Source organism: Dysidea avara, chromosome 7 (genome assembly GCF_963678975.1).
Source record: "Dysidea avara chromosome 7, odDysAvar1.4, whole genome shotgun sequence".
In the NCBI taxonomy this organism is placed as follows: domain Eukaryota; kingdom Metazoa; phylum Porifera; class Demospongiae; order Dictyoceratida; family Dysideidae; genus Dysidea; species Dysidea avara.
Window position 1 is genome coordinate 30,608,511 of NC_089278.1, and position 18,397 is coordinate 30,626,907.

General features: G+C 42.1%; 1 protein-coding gene across 1 annotated transcript; it reads right to left on the reverse strand.

Annotated features, from left to right (window-relative positions):
• Window positions 1–1,468: 1,468 nt before the first annotated feature.
• Window positions 1,469–17,125, reverse strand: LOC136260931 (uncharacterized). Its single transcript, XM_066054846.1, has 2 exons — window positions 15,283–17,125; window positions 1,469–2,468 (listed from the first exon to the last, which is right to left on the reverse strand). Exons 1-2 carry the CDS (start codon window positions 16,916–16,918, stop codon window positions 1,540–1,542), a joined length of 2,565 nt encoding a protein of 854 aa, XP_065910918.1. The 5' UTR covers window positions 16,919–17,125; the 3' UTR covers window positions 1,469–1,539.
• Window positions 17,126–18,397: the final 1,272 nt, after the last annotated feature.

Here is an 18,397-nt window from a genome sequence, read left to right on the forward strand (position 1 = left end):
GTAAAGATGTATACTGTAAGTTTTCCCTAGTTTTAACCACCTTTGGGCGGTGAATAGGTCGTAATTTGGCCAAATCCATTTTTACGCATTTCTCTTTCCTTCGAAACTGCCCTGTTGGGAGGCAGTACGTATCTTTTAATGCCTAATAACTCACCTGCACATTTTATTCTATCACTGGCATCTATTTTACTCACGTATTAATAAGTCTTGGCATGGATTTAGCGAGGAATTCAACTTGCAACATCTAGCAATCTGGTACAAAAACATGGCGATTTGGGTGTGGTCCATTGCGTAATTTTTGGTTACCATGGTTTTGAAACTGCTCTATATATTCCACTTGGGTGAATCACCTGCAAGTGTACATGGAAACTGCTGGAACGCTTTGCGAGTGTATTTATATGGGACCATGTGACTTTCGATTGTGGATAATGTCGTAAGAGCAACGACAAGGCACTGCTGAGAGGCCGAACGTAAGTGTATCGTCACGAGCATGCAGATCGCTTCGATTGTGGGTACGCAATTAAACACAGGAAGCCCAAATACGAGCTGAACAGCTCATAATGAAGCTTAAGTGTACTATAAAGTACTTGCTATACTAGCCATGAATAAACTAAAGCAGTGAATATGTTTACAGCGCTATAATGGCCTAGCCAATTAAGCGCCACGCCCAGTCACTACGCGTGTGTGACATCGCGCCAGGTGTCAAAACGGCGATGTAAATTCAACTACACTAAAGTACTTACTTTACTAGCCATGAATAAACTAAAGTAAATACTATTAACACTAATGGCCATATCAATTAAGCGCTACACCCAGTGTCTGTGGGACATCCCCACGTGACTATTGAATGTAACATGTTTAATATAAACTAACCTGTGACCTTCTTCGTTCAGTAAAACAATGAACTATCTTCTTCCCCAAGTCCATGATCTATGCCTTGGCTCACTTTACAAAAACTAAAATCCACTATTGATCCTGTGAAGTGTCGCTATATTAAAGGAGAGGAGATCACACAGTTTCATCAAAGAAATCAAATGATTTCTGAGAATGCTTGGAATGCATTAATGAGAATAGGAGGTAGTACATACAAGTTATATCACTCCTAGGAGGGATATAACTTGTATATACTACCTCCTATTCTCGTTACTGCATTCCTGAGCACTGCTAGCAGTGCTATTATACCACTTATACACCTTCTCTTCCCTTTGAAGTGAGGTGTGAAAGTGGTATATATAGTTATACATCATTAGTTTGGCATTGCCTGACCCACTCTTTTTTCTTCATCATTGGATTAGGCTTCCTCCCAGTTCAACAATGAAACAATAGGGGCTAACCATGTGATACCATAATACGAAATACTGTGGAAAAAGATAGGCACAAATGCAGTGTGCTTCCATGAATTTGATGATCATGACACATCTATGCAATACAGTAATAGAAGGTGCCCCACTCAACCCTCCTTTACCTGTTATGGGACCATTTAGTAAAAAATATATATAAAGTACGTACATAAAAAGCATGCATCGTACTCATGTGATTTTAACAAGCTAGGCATTGTGGTACAGAGTTAGGACAGCTAGTAACATCTGTCACACTTCCTGTCACAGTAAACTGGTCTTTTAGTAATGTCACACTCTTGTTACTTTTCTGTGGAGATGCATTACCAACATGAACCACAAAATTTGATCCAGGAACTATAACTCTACTACCATTTGGTGTCACCGATGTCATCAGGTAAGCATGGATGGTAAACTCAAACTTGATTACTGTACCTGTACCACTTGTGAAGTAAGTTCTATTAAAGCCAACTAGATTGTACTGAGGTTGTACACGTACACCAGGAGCAGTTGGTGTGGTAAGATATAACTGAACAACTTCGTCACTGTCCATCCTGCCTGTATTCTGTACATCTAATGAAACTAAAACACTGTCACATGGTGAAATAGTTTTTGGTGAGATGGTAAGACTGCTGTAATCAAAGAGTGCATATGTGAGTCCATAACCAAATGGGTACAAGACTGGTTTTGTAAAGTATCTGTAAGTACGTCCAGGATTAGTGACCATATTGTAGTCAACTGATGGTGGTACATCTTTGTCATTTTCTACTACCATTACTGGCATTCTGCCAGCTGGACTAACTTCACCAAACAATACTTTAGCTACAGCTGTACCACCTAGTGGTCCTGGATAAAATGCCTCTACTATAGCACGAACTTTATCAGACTGATCTTCTTCTACTATTGTCAGTGGTCCACCATTCAATAGAATTAGTACAATATTGTCATTGACTTCTTCAATAGCTGATATCAGGTCATGTTGACATCCAGGAAGACCAATGGCAGACCTGTTTGATGAACGGCATGGATATCCAGTTCTGTCTCTACTCTCTTTCTCTACAGACTGACCTAGTCCCATCACCATGAATACACAGTCAGCATCCTTAGCTGCATCCCTTGCTTCAACAAATCCTACACATTGTAAAGACCAGGTACACAAACTAGCCAATACATACTAGTATATTAAAGAGCCATTTTAGTGGTAATCAATATCACATGCACGTACATGCAGACAAACCATACATGCACTCCACGAATGCATGCTTATGCACACATGCATAAAATTCACTTCACAAAATATATAGTCACAGGAGGATAAGCCTATTACTATAAGAAACAACATAACCACGTCTCTCAATGTTAGACTAGACACCCTAATAGACAACACATAACTGAAACACTCCAATTAAGCAGTCTGATACAAAGCGACTATTGTAACATGTTACATGTTGAAACATTATTAGACAGTACCATTCTGTTTAGTAGGGTTGACCTAAAGTGACGCATGCCACTAAAAATCCTGCATCTAAAAACCATTATAGTTGTACACAACGAATAATATTATCGCCCAATAATCTTACTCCATTCAACATCAAAAACAGCATTAAAAACAATAAATCACTTACATGCGTCTGGATTTTAAAAACCATAATTTGGTCTGCCTGCCCCACTGACTATAATCACAAGGCTAAAGGCCAAACAAAACAGTGAACAGCCAGGATTTATGCCACAACAACAAACTCACTGCCTTTTGTGGTTCCAACAAATGGACAGACGTCTACCTTCTGCGCTTTACCATTCCTTTTATCTTCAATTGAATCGTTATCTTCTTCATGCCAGGAAACCATATGAAGGCATTAATTTTCTGCATCGACACTTTCTTGAAGGAGCGTGTTTAGATGCCACAAAATTATTTGAAATGCTTAATGGACTGTAGAATCCCGGGTAGTATCAGTAAGCTAGGCTTGTAAAACAACTGCAATGCACCACACCCCCTTAAATGATCAGAACATGTAACACACCTCTAATAATCAGTGTGAGCCTTCAATGATCTAGCTCCATAGAAAACAAGGTATTGTGCCACACTCCCAGCATAATCTACTGTGTAGCTGAGTAGCAAGATCAAGATACTCTAATACAGCAGTCACAGCAACATGTTTATTTTATAGCTATGCTCTCTAACATAAAAGTTAACAAACTAATGCAACAAAAATTATTAAGTTAAAAATGTAGTAGGGTTTCAGCGATAAAAAATAGTGAATGATGGTAGCTGAGAGGGAAAATCTCTACTTACAGGGGTGAGACACGGTATAGCCTCCCAGTCCTGTCCCAGGAGGATTTGCATCATAATACCTGAGTAGGGCATAGGTGACCCAGTGACTGTGGTAGTTGAAAATTTTACAGTACTTTTTCTGTGTATACATATGTACATATGTATGTATGTATGTATGTATGCATGGATGTATGTATGTATGTATGTATGTATGTATGTATGTATGTATGTATGTATGTATGTATGTATGTATGTATGTATGTATGTATGTATGTATGTATGTATGTATGTATGTATGTATGTATGTATGTATGTATGTATGTATGTATGTATGTATGTATGTATGTATGTATGTATGTATGTATGTATGTATGTATGTATGTATGTATGTATGTATGTATGTATGTATGTATGTATGTATGTATGTATGTATGTATGTATGTATGTATGTATGTATGTATGTATGTATGTATGTATGTATGTATGTATGTATGTATGTATGTATGTATGTATGTATGTATGTATGTATGTATGTATGTATGTATGTATGTATGTATGTATGTATGTATGTATGTATGTATGTATGTATGTATGTATGTATGTATGTATGTATGTATGTATGTATGTATGTATGTATGTATGTATGTATGTATGTATGTATGTATGTATGTATGTATGTATGTATGTATGTATGTATGTATGTATGTATGTATGTATGTATGTATGTATGTATGTATGTATGTATGTATGTATGTATGTATGTATGTATGTATGTATGTATGTATGTATGTATGTATGTATGCATGCATGTATGTATGTATGAATGTAAGCACGTACATATGTACGTAGGTACGTAGGCATTTGCTTTTCCAAGATACTTGTTGCTGTTAAAGATGGGTGGGCTGGTTCCCCAGTGGACATCAAGTCCACGCACGTACACATGCCCATCTATTCTTTAGAAAATTTTACCACTACAAAGACAGAACAAGACCATAGTATAAGTTTCAATAGCACAACATGATATACTAATCTGATTTTGAAGTATTAGCAGGTCAAACAGTATTATACTTGCCACAGTGATAGCTGTACCTATTATTACCATAATACTGAGTATGAAGAGTCCAAGTAACTTTCAGTAACATGGCAATTAAATGCTCTGCATCTCAACTTAGTGCAAGATTATCGTAAATGGTGACACATTCTTTTTGCACATGCAACAGAGGAATCTGCAGTATGTCCCTAGATATTTACACATGTATTGAGTTATTGGCTTTGGGCTTCAAGCCATTTAACACAAGTGGCTAACATGCATATTTTTCTAACCACTTTGATAACAAGAGATCTTGATAATGAAGCCTAGTTGTATGGGCACTAGTTGGCGTGTACAGCATTAATTACATTTAAAGCACTTGCATGGCTGAAGATCAAACAAATAAGAGTGCTATTATTTCCATACAGCACTGTGTATAGAAAATACAGCACTGTTGATCACGTGTACAATATTTTAAATCACCAGAAGTAGCCAAAATGATACTATCTGTTTGTTTTCTGACCAAACTTGTGCTATATAGACACATATCAATTGTCTGGAGGCTGAAAACTGATGTGGTTCAAGAACACTCCAAACAAAGACGACCAAAAAGCACTTTAAACCAGTTAAAGTAACACTACACTCGTGCATTCAAATCATGTTGTATTAGTCTCTCGTCCATGCCTTCATGCTATTTTTTCTGTATTGCACTCGTGGTGGTGCTTTAACTAGTATATAGCTGCATTTTGCTATCCTTTAACAGCAGTAAGAGTATGCATGTTCTAGAAACTTCAGCCATCACTTCATTATTGTTACACTATCAACTTCGTAATGATGTACTTTAATGACTTCATAGCATGCACAGTATTCTTTTAATACCTCATTTAGACATGAATAATTAGGATATGAAGGTATCACACAGTACAGTAGTACTGCTTAAGTAGAGGTTGCCCCTAAAATGATACACACTGTCTAAAATAATGCATGCATAAAAATCATTCTAAAAACATCTTACGTGATGAAAATCACCTTTATGAATAATATTAGCTTATCTACAGTAACACCAAATACAACATTAATACCAACAGGTGACCAGATATAGAATTTAAAAAGTTGGCGAAACTCAAAATTTTCATCTGCCTGCCTGCCTGCCTGACCACAGTCATAAGGCTGGAGGTAAAACAAAGCAGTGACCGACCACCAGTATACGTCACAATAACAAACTCGCCAGTGGGATGTACCTCTTGGGGGTTCCGACAAGTGTGTGCCCCCTGTGCCTTTAATCTTCTGGCCGACACCATTTAACCATATCCAGGTGTTAATTTTCTGTATTAACACTTTCCTTGAGCAGTATCATACAGTACGATAGTAACTGTACAGTAGGGACCACAAAGGAGTAGGCGTAGCCCATGAAATAACATCACCCAAAACCAGCCTCAATTTTCCCTGACGACGATGAGGCAGTATTGGTGAGGTAAAACTAAGCCCAAACAAGCTTTCAGATCAACCCAAAACACTTTCAACAAGTTGCTACAGAATATTAGAAAGTTTTTATTCGACAGAATTTTCTACTGGCTGACTGAGTAAGTAACTGATGCTTTTGTAACTCAATAATAGCCAAAGCTACGGGCTTGATTTTTTCACTGTTCAACATCGTTTCAGCCCGGCAGGTGCCTTTTGGCATACTGCAGTACGTGCAATGTATTCTTCATGGACTTACCAGTGTCTCCCATTCATCTTTGCTGACAGGGAAAGGCGTCAATTTGGCGGTAGCACGTGATGGTTTCCCTTCGAAATGGAAATCCTCCATATTTTTCATAGTGGCTATTTGATTGCGGAGGTGGTTTTCAAACAATTCTTGATTTGTATTGCTGTGTAACGGGTTGAACATAACCGACAGCAAAGCGTAATGGATACTTCACTTTTCAAATGATAATTAATAAAATTGGGGCACGCGACACCATTTCAAATACAGTATGCGTGGGTTCACCAGCAGTCATAATACAATTATTTACAAAAAAAGTTAACAAACAAGTACATGAAACAAGTTGATGTTGTGCTACTTCTAAAAACCAGGCGCCATGCAGCTAGCTAACTCATCTGGAATTAACTATAGACAGTATATGCTACTATGAATTAACCAACTATGTATTACTACTTTACAATAGGGTAGTTTTGGGTTGTGCAATAATATTATTAGCTAATTCTTGTATTTCATAATTCATGAAATATTCATAATTCGTTCAATTACGTTGCTATGCACTGCTAAGGAAGCATTTGTTAAACAAACCGCTTTTACCAACATATTACGTACAGAACTATCTTCTAAACTGTTTTATAGTGTGACTAACGTGTTTTTTCCCACAAATTCTCTCGACAAAGCCTCAAAGCTGCTCTTCATTTTCGTTCGCGTACGTAAGGGATACACCCCCTTTCAACTCGAAGTGATAGGCTATTCCTGGTAGTGTACGAGGCCTGCACCGTTGTTTTTCAGTTGCTAAATGCCTGAAAACCTCAAGGGGAAGGTAGTCTGAGGAAAGTCGCCACACCCGTATTTCAGTCCGCCAAAAAGAAACCACCTCAGAGCAAAGTTCACCTGTGCAGAAGTTTAATACAGACTTCATTTCACTTTTACTTCTTACATAAAAGCTGCTTTTACCGTTATTAAACGATTTTGCTCATGTGGGTGCGTATGGACAAACATAGGTAGATAGGTACACACTAGGGCTGAGCGATACTGCCATTTTAGTATCACGATCGATACTAAAGTCACTATTCACGATACTGAATAGTTCACGATACTTACAAATAAGTCAATCATAGCTGGTGCCACATAGTGTATTGCTCAGCATTCCTGCAGGAAATCCTTATAGGTGATAGCAAACTAGCCACTATCATCCTTGTTTACAGTAACAGTTATTGTAACACATGCTTTGAAGTTGTTATGGTGTTCACACCTCTCTGCAGGGGAAACCAGATGGGTGGACTTTATCATTTACAAGGATTCTTAGCCAAGTACTGCATAACAAATGGATTTTTAATGACAGTAATGTACAGGCATGGTATCACGATAGTTAATAACAAAACATCGCGATATCGATACTTTCAAAATATCGCGATATATCGCTAAAACGGTAGTATCGCTCAGCCCTAGTACACACACACTTTTACGAAAACGATTTCAGTAAACCAGGTGTGTGCCCACAGCCGGCCTTCGGCCAGCTGTGGGCACGCGCCTGGTTTAAAAATTTGGAATTTTCAACTAGAGTAGGGACCATAGCACATTGATAAAAAGTACTGAAACAAGCTGGAGTAGTGCATGATGTTAAATCACAGTAAAACAATAAGGAGTGTTATGTCCCTACTGTGCATTTCCGTTATGGTATCTTGAGTACAGTAGGGATATAACACTTCTTATTGTTTTACTGTGATTTAACATCATGCACTACTCAAGCTTGTTTCAGTACTTTTTATCGATGTGCTATGGTCCCTACTAGTTGAAAATTCCAATTTTTTTCGTGTACTTGTATTTAGATGCTACAACTATTATTTACAGCATGTACACTACTACAAAAGGTACTGGACACCTAGTAGATACCTGTAACTTCACGATAGGTTCAAGGCCACACCCATTAACAATCTTGGTTGAATAATACCAATGAAGTACAGAAACCACACCTCTTAACAATCTACATGTATTTACATGAACACGATGACCACATCCCATTATTGGTTTAGAAAGGCTGACTTGAGATACTCTAACACAGCAGTCACTCTAATAGAATGGTCACACCAGTATATTAAATTATTAGTTTTAAAATGAAGTATATGTAGGGATCCAAGCGATAAAAAGTAGTGAAACAAGAGATGAATGATGGTATTACAGCATAGCTCGGTGGGAAAATCCCTACTTTGGCACTGAACAAAGCTATTATTATAACATGCCAATGTAGGGATTTTCTCACAGAGCTATATGCTGTATACCATCATTCATCTCTTGTTTCATTACTTTTTATCACTTGGGTTTCAACACTACTTTTTATCACTGGGATCCCTACTTCACTTTTAAATTAGTAACTTTTAAATATAAATGGGAAAGCTATATTTCACATATACGGTCAAATTAACAAGAGTTCATAAAATTAGTCTTATGGATCAGATACGGTAAAAGTGTTCACTTGCGTTAGCTTTACAAGCCACAACAGTGCATACAGTAACATAAACATGATGCTTAGCTGTATCCTTGACAACAAAAGGTCCATGGCCAATACACACTCCTGGTGGGAAGAGGGGGGAGGGAGGGAAGCTCTCACCTGGCCTTCGATCATTCTGTGTACATGCAAGTGAATGTAGAGTATAATGCATGTGCGTATATGTGCAACATTCATAAATGCAGCATGTGCATGTCTGGTGTTATGTATGTAAATGAAGGCGTGGCATACTTCCGTGGGATACCACCCCAGCCCCTTACAAGGATTTGCTAGCAATATATGACTCATAGGCACCTGAGTAGTAAACAAATGGCCCAGTCAACTAGGCAGTAAAAGGTAGGTGCGTGTGTGTGTGTATGTGTGCGTACGTGCATGCATGCATGTGTATGTGTGTTGTTGTGTGTGTGCACGCGTACTTGTTAGTCAGCACCTCCATGAGGTAACTCATGGGTAATGGTACTTTACAATGATCACAAGGTTGGGTTATTGTCTGTCAAGTCCAGGAAGCTGCCTGATGGTATTACAGTACCGCTCAAAGGTAACATCGTCTTGCACGAGTGCAAGTGATTAAAAAACGAGCTAATTAAAGGGCATGGCACCCATTCTGCTCGCGAGTGAATAATAATCGTGAGCAGAATGGGTACCATGCCTTTAATTAACTCGTTTTTTAATCGCTTGCACTCTCATGAGACAAAATTACATTTAAGCGGTACCGTACATGGACACACCTTGATCTCTGCATTGAGGATAGGTGAATGATTTTACAATGCCAGGGTGCATGCTGTTGCTGGGGTTCAACAATGGGACTTTTGGTTTCTGTGTAGCTACGCCATAACCATTACCAGTAAACCCGGTGTGTACTGGTAGCGTGACTGTCCACTTTGCTGTTGCCTAGTAACCCTTCCAATTAGGAAGACCATGGGGGCAACAAAGAAGAAGGAAGAATTCATGAACACCAGCATGCAAAATGTACACATACAAATATGGACCAGTTGCATGTGAATTATAACTCAATGACAAAGGCATTTAACCACATTAGAATATTGAAGTGCATTGCAGTAACACTTTTACAGACACAACACAAACAAAGGATAAAAGTTTGTAGTGGTGACTTTAAAATGCATACAAACAAAGGAACTGCCTTTAAAATTACATTTCGGAATGCTCGGATCACATATCAACGTGTTTGGCCTAGTTTCTTGTACTTCAGCAAGTTTTTGTAGGATCCAAAAAGGAAAAAGGAAGTGACGTCACTCCCACTGCCATATAAGTACTGCCACGTGTTCACACTAATCGGCCTTTTTTTTGCTCAGCAAACGAAAGTAGGATCCGTATTCAATCATGTCTTCAAGCGATTCTTCTCGACGCCGGCACCGCAAGAAGCACCGTCACCATCGTCGACACAGTCGAAATCCTCCCCAGGAGTCATCGCAGCTGTCATCCCTGGTCGAGACCCTGCATAAGGAAATTGCTGCAAACCACGCTTCAATTTTCGATGAACTCGGAGACATCTCTTCAAGAGTCGCTGTAATAGAAGGGCAGAGCCCCTCCACTCTACAGACCGTGACCACCGCCCGGGAGCAGAGTCTCCCCACCACGTCGATCGTCCCGTCCGAGGAGCAGAGCCTCCTCTCAGAGCCGTCCCAGACCGAGCAGCACAGCCTCCTCAACGTCAACGTCCGTGACACAGCCGACGGGGCAGAGCCCCATACAGAGGACATTCCCCACGAGGAAACAGACCCAACCACCGCGACGCGTGATTGGGGAGAGCGAGAAGAGGAAGTCCCAGACTACAACCAGCAAATATACTGGCAGCCCGACTCAGACTCCGAGGATGGAGACTCGAGAGCACTATCGACTACCACAGCCAAGATAGTCCGGGATGCATTCTCCCACTCGCTGCCACCAGCGAAAAGGAAGAGCCTCAAAAGAAAGCAACCGATCCCCGATACGCCTTTCACAAAGGTGCCTAAACTGGACCCCACAATTCAATCCAGAATGTCGCCAGCAGCTAAAGCAACCGACAGGGGTATTGCTGGAACGCAAGGCTACGTGCTGGATGCTGCCGTCCCACTAGTCAACATGCTAGAGTCAGCCCGAGCGGGTACTCTTACCCCCAAAGATGCAGCAGAGTCTGCGCAACAAGCACTCAAGCTCATTGGCAACGCGTCTGCTCACCTTTCATCTCAACGACGACAGAAAGCCTCTGCGTGTTTAAACAAAGAACTATCTACCCTCGTCGAGGATGAAGACACTTTTAAAGATGCTGCCCCCTTCCTATTTGGCTCCTCCTTTCAGATAAAGATGAAAGAACACATGGAGGCGATAAGAAATCTGAAGCAATCCTCCTTGACCAGCTCCTATGGATGAAGCCAGTCTTTTCGGAAGAGCCACCACCAACAGTCCCGTGGTGGTGGCAGCAGCAGGGGCAGAGGCAGGGGTCAGAGAAAACCCCAGGCAGGAAAACATACCCAACCATAGACAATGTATGTTGTTTGAACAAACCATTAAATGTTTTAAGCAGTATGATAGTTCAAAGGGCTGTAAACGACACCCAGAGCAGGTGTCTAGGGTCCACTATCAGGGAAGCCAGGGTGTTGACACACCCAGTGACCTCAGAGGTGACAGAGTGCACACTAACACAACCAGTGTCAGAGAACACCAAGCAAGTACAGATGCCCCCCAATCAACAGATGTCAGAGGTCACACTGAACATCTCAGAGAACAATCAGCAGGCTTCAGAGAAGCCAATTCAACCAGTGACAGGGCCAACCCAATACACCATCCTGGGACTACCAGTAGTGCATCTCTCCTTATCACTAGAGAATCCACCATGGACTCAGCTGTCTCAGAGAGGCATATCACCAATGGCAGAGACCATTTGTCAGTCCAGTCAGACCTTTGCTGGCAGGATCAGCCTATTCAGGTCAAACTGGGAGGCTCTAACTCAGGAGCCATGGGTCATCCAGACAGTAATAGAGGGTTATCACATCCCCCTAGCTTCCACTCCCTACCAACATTTTCCTCCCTGCAACCCCCATCTGTCCACAGAGGACACTGCAACATTGGAGGAAGAGATAAAATCCCTCCTTCAGAAGCAGGCCATCAGTCAAATCCCAACTCCAACAGAGGGGTTCTACTCCAACATGTTCATAGTGCCCAAGAAGGATGGGGGTCAGAGACCCATCATCAACCTGAAACACCTAAACAAATTTGTGAAATCAGAGCATTTCAAAATGGAGGGGCTACACACAGTCAAAGCTCTTCTGAGGAGAAACGACTGGATGGCCAAAGTAGACCTGAAAGATGCCTTTTTCATGGTCCCAATAGCCCCACAATTTCGCCATTTACTCCTCTTCAAGATGGAGAGAAAGACGTTTCAATTCAACTGTCTTCCCTTTGGTCTCTGCACAGCCCCGAGGGTCTTTACAAAGATACTCAAGCCATCCGTGGAAATGCTCAGATCCCTCGGCATCCGGATGGTAATTTACATGGACGACATGTTATTGATGGCAAGCTCCAAGCAGAAGCTTTTGGAGCACGTCCAGGTCTCGACGTTCCTCCTAGAGAACTTGGGGTTCATTATCAACAGCAAGAAATCTATTCTGCGTCCATCCCAAGAAATAGAATTCCTGGGAATGATGGTGAACTCAGTGTCAATGGACCTGAAATTGCCAGGGGAGAAGATCAAAAAGATCAGACAGGAAGTCCACCGACTGCTATCCATAAAACAGCCATCAGCCCAATTACTCTCCCAGCTCCTTGGGAAGTTAAATGCGACTACCCCAGCCCTGCAAATGGCCCCCCTATTTTGTCGTTCACTACAAATCTGTCTGAAGCAAGCCCTATCAGACAGCCAGCAAAACTACCAGACTGTAGTCCAGCTATCCACCCAGGCACTGGAAGATCTTCAGTGGTGGGAACTCCACCTCACCTCTTGGAATGGAAGAAGCCTGATCACCCAGGCATTATCAATGACAATAACATCAGATGCCTCCCTACTGGCCTGGGGTGCAACCTGCAACAGTGTTCAGACCAGTGGCCCATGGTCCCCAGCCGAACAATCCCTCCACATCAATTGCCTAGAGCTGTTAGTTGCCACACTTGCAGTCCAGACATACGCAAAGGAGAAGTCAGGCATCTCAATTCTCCTGCGGCTGGACAATTCCACGGCTGTCGCCTATATCAACAGAAGGGGGGGGGGGACAGCGTCACCAATGCTGTCACAACTTACAAAGGACCTGTGGCTGTGGTGCATGAAGAAGAACATCCTCCTTCAAGCTCAGCACCTACCAGGAGTTCTGAATACGATCGCGGACAAGGAGTCCAGATCATGGTCCGACAGGTCAGAGTGGATGCTGTCTCCAATCTTATTCCAGAAAATCAACCAGCTACTGGGACCACTGTCCACAGACCTGTTTGCAAGCAGGCTATCATCACAGCTCCCAGTGTATGTGAGCTGGAAACCAGACCCTCTAGCAGTGGCCACAGATGCGTTTACTCAGGATTGGAACTCACTTCCAGGGAAACTGTATGCCAATCCACCCTGGGGCCTGATAGGCAGAGTCCTGTCACTTGTATACTCCCAAGGAGTTCAAGAGCTGGTACTAGTAGCACCAGTTTGGAAAGCCCAAGCATGGTACCCAATGCTCCTCCAAATGCTGGTCAGAGTGCCAGTTCTTATACCACAGTCAATAGACACAATACAGCCAGTGTGTTGGAACAATCTACCAGACATCATCCCACAGCTAGCCGCGTGGGTTATATCCGCCAACAATGTGAAAGCAGCCACCTTTCTCAGTCAGCTACAGACCTCGTCCTCTCATCATGGAGAGACAAATCCACCAAGTCATACAACTCCTCTTTCGGTAAATGGGCCCGTTGGTGTGGTGAACGGAATAGAAATCCATTTTCAGGTCCTATAAGTGACGTAGCCAATTTCTTAGCAGAGCTCTATGAACAAGGTTACCAATACAGCTCATTAAATTCTTACCGTTCAGCTATCTCCTCAACTCATGAGAAAGTTGACGGCCAGTCAGTTGGGCAACACCCTACAATTGTAAGAGTGCTCAAAGGGGCTTACAACAAGAGACCCCCTTTACCTAAATACACCTCTACTTGGGAAGTGTCCAAAGTCACATCCTACATTGTTGCCTTGGGTGATAATGACTCCTTATCATTGAAATCGTTGTCACTCAAACTAGTAGTATTACTGGCCCTAACGAGACCTTCAAGGTCCAATGATTTATCTAACCTAAGCCTGAAAGCTATGAGAGTGTTACCAGATGGTATACAATTCAACCCAGTCTGTTTATCAAAACAGTCTCGGCCATCCAGGCCACTTAAACCATTCACCTTTCCTTCATTCTCTTCTGACAAAAGGCTATGCCCAAAGGAGGCCGTGCAAGTCTACGTAGCAAGGACAGAGTCCTTCAGAGGCGAGGGGAAGGAGAAGTTACTTCTTTCCTTTATAAAACCTCACAACCCAATATCTTCATCTTCAGTGGCCAGATGGATAGTTACCTTGCTAAAGCTAGCTGGTGTAGATACTGACACCTTCAAGTCACATTCAGTGAGAAGTGCTTCAGCTACTGCAGCAGCATCAGCTGGAATTACAACAAACCAAATAATGGAGGCCGCTGATTGGAGGTCGGAATCTGTTTTTGAACGGTTTTATTACAAACCAGGTAACAGCAACCAGGTGGGACAAGCAGTGCTGTCCACTTCCTCAACAGATTCTCTACAAACATCACGTTGATATGTGATCCGAGCATTCCGAAATGTAATTACCTGAATGGCTCAGATCACAGAGTGATTGCCAGCTATTCTGGATTACATGAGGAATGTGAGGTGAGCATATCAACGTCCCACCCATCCCTTACCCATTGATAATGCTTAGGCTCACCTGCAGGAGCAGAGTCTCCTATTTTGGTACATAGAGAGCAGAGTCTCCCTTGTCAGTAACCTAACTCCAATCAGCTAACCGCAAAAGGCCGATTAGTGTGAACACGTGGCAGTACTTATATGGCAGTGGGAGTGACGTCACTTCCTTTTTCCTTTTTGGATCCTACAAAAACTTGCTGAAGTACAAGAAACTAGGCCAAACACGTTGATATGCTCACCTCACATTCCTCATGTAATCCAGAATAGCTGGCAATCACTCTGTGATCTGAGCCATTCAGGTAATTAATCATTATACAATTGGTAATAATATTATACTACAGAGAAACCTCATCAACAGGCTCACCATTGGTATTAATATGGCCCAACAATGAGGTGGCCTTATTAACGAAGCCACAGAGAGCATTTTAGCTGTTATGCAATGGAGAATCATAAATCTACCAACTGCTTACTTACTATAAATACCTTCTCACAGAAAATTTATCCTACTAAATTGTCCCTGTTGTATTAAATTGTGTGTAACAAACTAACCTGTTTTATGAGGACACTTGACAGTGGTACATCCCTTAGCAGAAGACACGGATACTCCACTACCCAGAGCAGCAGTGATTCCTTCGTCTATGGTCACAACTTTGGAGGGAATTCCTTCGTAATTCGATAATGAAACAGCATTAATGTTTGGCCCAATAATGGCCACCTTCTTCAAGGAAGTCGGCAATAGAGGGAGAAAGTAATTGCTGTTTTTAAGTAGGACAATTGACTTGATTGCAGCCTTCAAGTTCACAGCTTGGTTATCAGCAGTGTCAAGGTGATCTTGTCCAATTGACTGATAGCTCACTTTTGATGGTGGATCAAAGTCTCCTATTCTCATACGAAGATAGAAACTCCTCCAAACAGCTTCTCTGATGGTCTTCTCATTCACCAAACCATGGTCGACTGCATTTTGAAGATGGTCAGGAAAGATGTTATCATGACCTAAGTCTAGGTCAGTTGTAGCATTCATTGACATGGCAGCACCAAGTTCATCTGAGTTAACAAACTTTTGGTATTTTGTAAGAAACCACACACCTCCATTATCAGAGCACACTGAAATATTCGGGGCTTTGAGCTCCTCTCGTAGGACCTTCTTCAATAAGTATTTGTTGGCACAGTCTGGTGCTCCATCATCTGATAGACCAGGAACCCTCACTCCACTATATGCTGGCATTATTTGAGCAACTTTGGCTGCCAAAACTTGCGACTGAAATGCTGGCAAGTAAGTGTCGTACAAGTCGTAAAGACTAACGTTAGCTACAAAGCCAAGTCTTACATCCTCAGGACCACTGTGAACTGCATAATGTTTAGCACAAGCTGCCACTTTGAGATACTTGCTATCTGTACCTTCCTGAAGTCCTCGGGTATAAGCCACTCCTAACATTGACAACAAATATGGATCTTCTCCATATGTCTCTTGACCTCTACCCCAACGTGGATCACGAAAAAGATTAACATTTGGTGAAAAACAGTTTAACCCGGCAGCTTCTGTGGTTTCACCTGCAAAATTTTGTAACATGACATTGTGTAGGGCTCTTCCTTCATCTGAGGTAATCTTTCCAGCATTGCGGAGCAGTTTTACATCGAATGTTGCGCCGAGAGAAATCGGGGATGGAAAAACTGTCCAGTACAACTTCTCTGACCAATTACCGCCTGATTTGGACCAACCATGTAAACAATTTGACCTCCAGTTGTACGCATTAATTCCAAGATGAGAAATAGCTGGTGCTATTGTTGAAGTTTGTCCAATAAGCTCTGCCAGAGTTAGACGCTCCAATAAATCGTTGGTTCGACTCACAAAGTCCAGGGAAGCATCACAGAATGGGTATGACGACTGAGGAATATTTTGGCACATCACTGACTGATATTTAGGCCGGTCATTATTATGATCTTTGCTTTCAGTGGCAGCATTGACAGTCGTTTTAACAACTGGTTTGACCTCTGTCCACACCTTAGTGGTGGCCAGTGTATTGCTCGACAACTTCATTGTAACACTGGTCAATTGTAAAGGAGCATCGTTTTGTACCATCACGTAGTCACTCTGTCTACGTCGAAACGTATTTGCTGTGATGAACAGTAAAACGGCAGCGATGTATACTCCCAGTGCCACAGTCAATGCTCTTGTTCCTGACATATTATAGGCGAAATAAAGTATTGTATATCTATGTCATGCCTGACCCGTTCTCGGACGCCACCAAGAACCACGAGACAACTGTTCCAGCTAGCTCTACCTGGACGGTTTGTCTGACACTCCACACTAATATTCAATACACAGATACTTCACCGGGGTAACGAGAAAGTAAACGCTTCAAGTACTGGAGACAAGAGGAGTAAATAATTGTAATTTAAATACGAAATCTTCGAATAAATATGAATTACAAGCTGAAAAGTCTCGGGCGCGGCGCGTGCTAATTGGTTTGCTTTGTGTGTGTGTGTGTGTGTGTGTGTGTGTGTGTGTGTGTGTGTGTGTGTGTGTGTGTGTGTGTGTGTGTGTGTGTGTGTGTGTGTGTGTGTGTGTGTGTGTGTGTGTGTGTGTGTGTGTGTGTGTGTGTGTGTGTGTGTGTGTGGGGGGGGGGGGGGGGCAGCATAGCCAAGTGGCTAGGGCGCCCACCTGGTAATCGAAAGGTTCCAGGTTTGATTCCCAGCTGGGCCATTAGTGTTGTTGTTGTTGTTTCCTTGAGCAAGAAACTTTACTCACATTGCTCCAGTCTACCCAGCTGTTAAAATGGCTCGTAAAATGGGGACCTGGTGGCCTGGTGCCAGCTGGGGAAGCAGCCCACCCAGCTGTAACATCAATGGGTACCGGCTTGGTGTAAACTGGGGAAGAAATGCTTAACTGTCCGTGTCTCATATAGCAGTTATGCACCTATCAATGTTATCCCCCACCTACCCCCTCCCGGGCGTAGTGGGGGAAATGGTGGGGATTTGACTTTTTGAAAAATCAAATTCTCCACCCATGGGGGAACGACTAGTGGTCAAATCTCCATGTAGTATGGCTGTTAGGTACTTTAGGAAACAGGTCAATTCCTTTAGCTTGCAAATTAAAACAAACGCCTAAAATTTCGAGCGGTCAAATGCCCCACTAGTGGGGCAGAGTTTCAGATCAAATCAGGTCAAAATCCCCCACTGATCCCCTAGTAAGCCAGGGAGGGGGGTAGTGGGGCTTAACATTGATAGGTGCATTAGTGGTCCAAGTACATGGGACTTCTGGTTCCCACACCTTTACCTGTGAGACATGGTACAGCCTCCTGCGGGTTACTAGTCCTGTCCAACGTTGAAACCGGGTCACTACTGCTGACCCGGATGACCCACTGACCCGGATTGACCCGGATGTGACCCGGATTAATTAAAGCCGAGACGTGTCTCGGCTGAGCGAACGAGTCTACATTTTGAGCGTTCAATTCGTGTTGAGTAAATATTGCAACTTCAGCCTAGCTGTAGGTTATTATTATTATTATTAAATACAGAGAAAAAGGCATTATGCCTGTGAGTCCTGCTCGTTACACTGAAAACAATTACATTAAGAATAAAAGTTATCAATCAAAATTTTAAAGTTGTCAGTAGAATTAGACGACACTACATAATTGGGTAAATTATTTCATGAATTGATGGT

What these genes read in the sequence shown, in the direction of transcription:
- LOC136260931 (XM_066054846.1), bottom strand. Translation starts at nt 16,918, where the DNA reads ATGTCAGGAACAAGAGCATTGACTGTGGCACTGGGAGTATACATCGCT. An exon ending in CAAGTGTCCTCATAAAACAG is followed by an intron (nt 2,469 to 15,282) that starts GTTAGTTTGTTA and finishes TACAATGTGTAG; the next exon opens with GATTTGTTGAAGCAAGGGAT.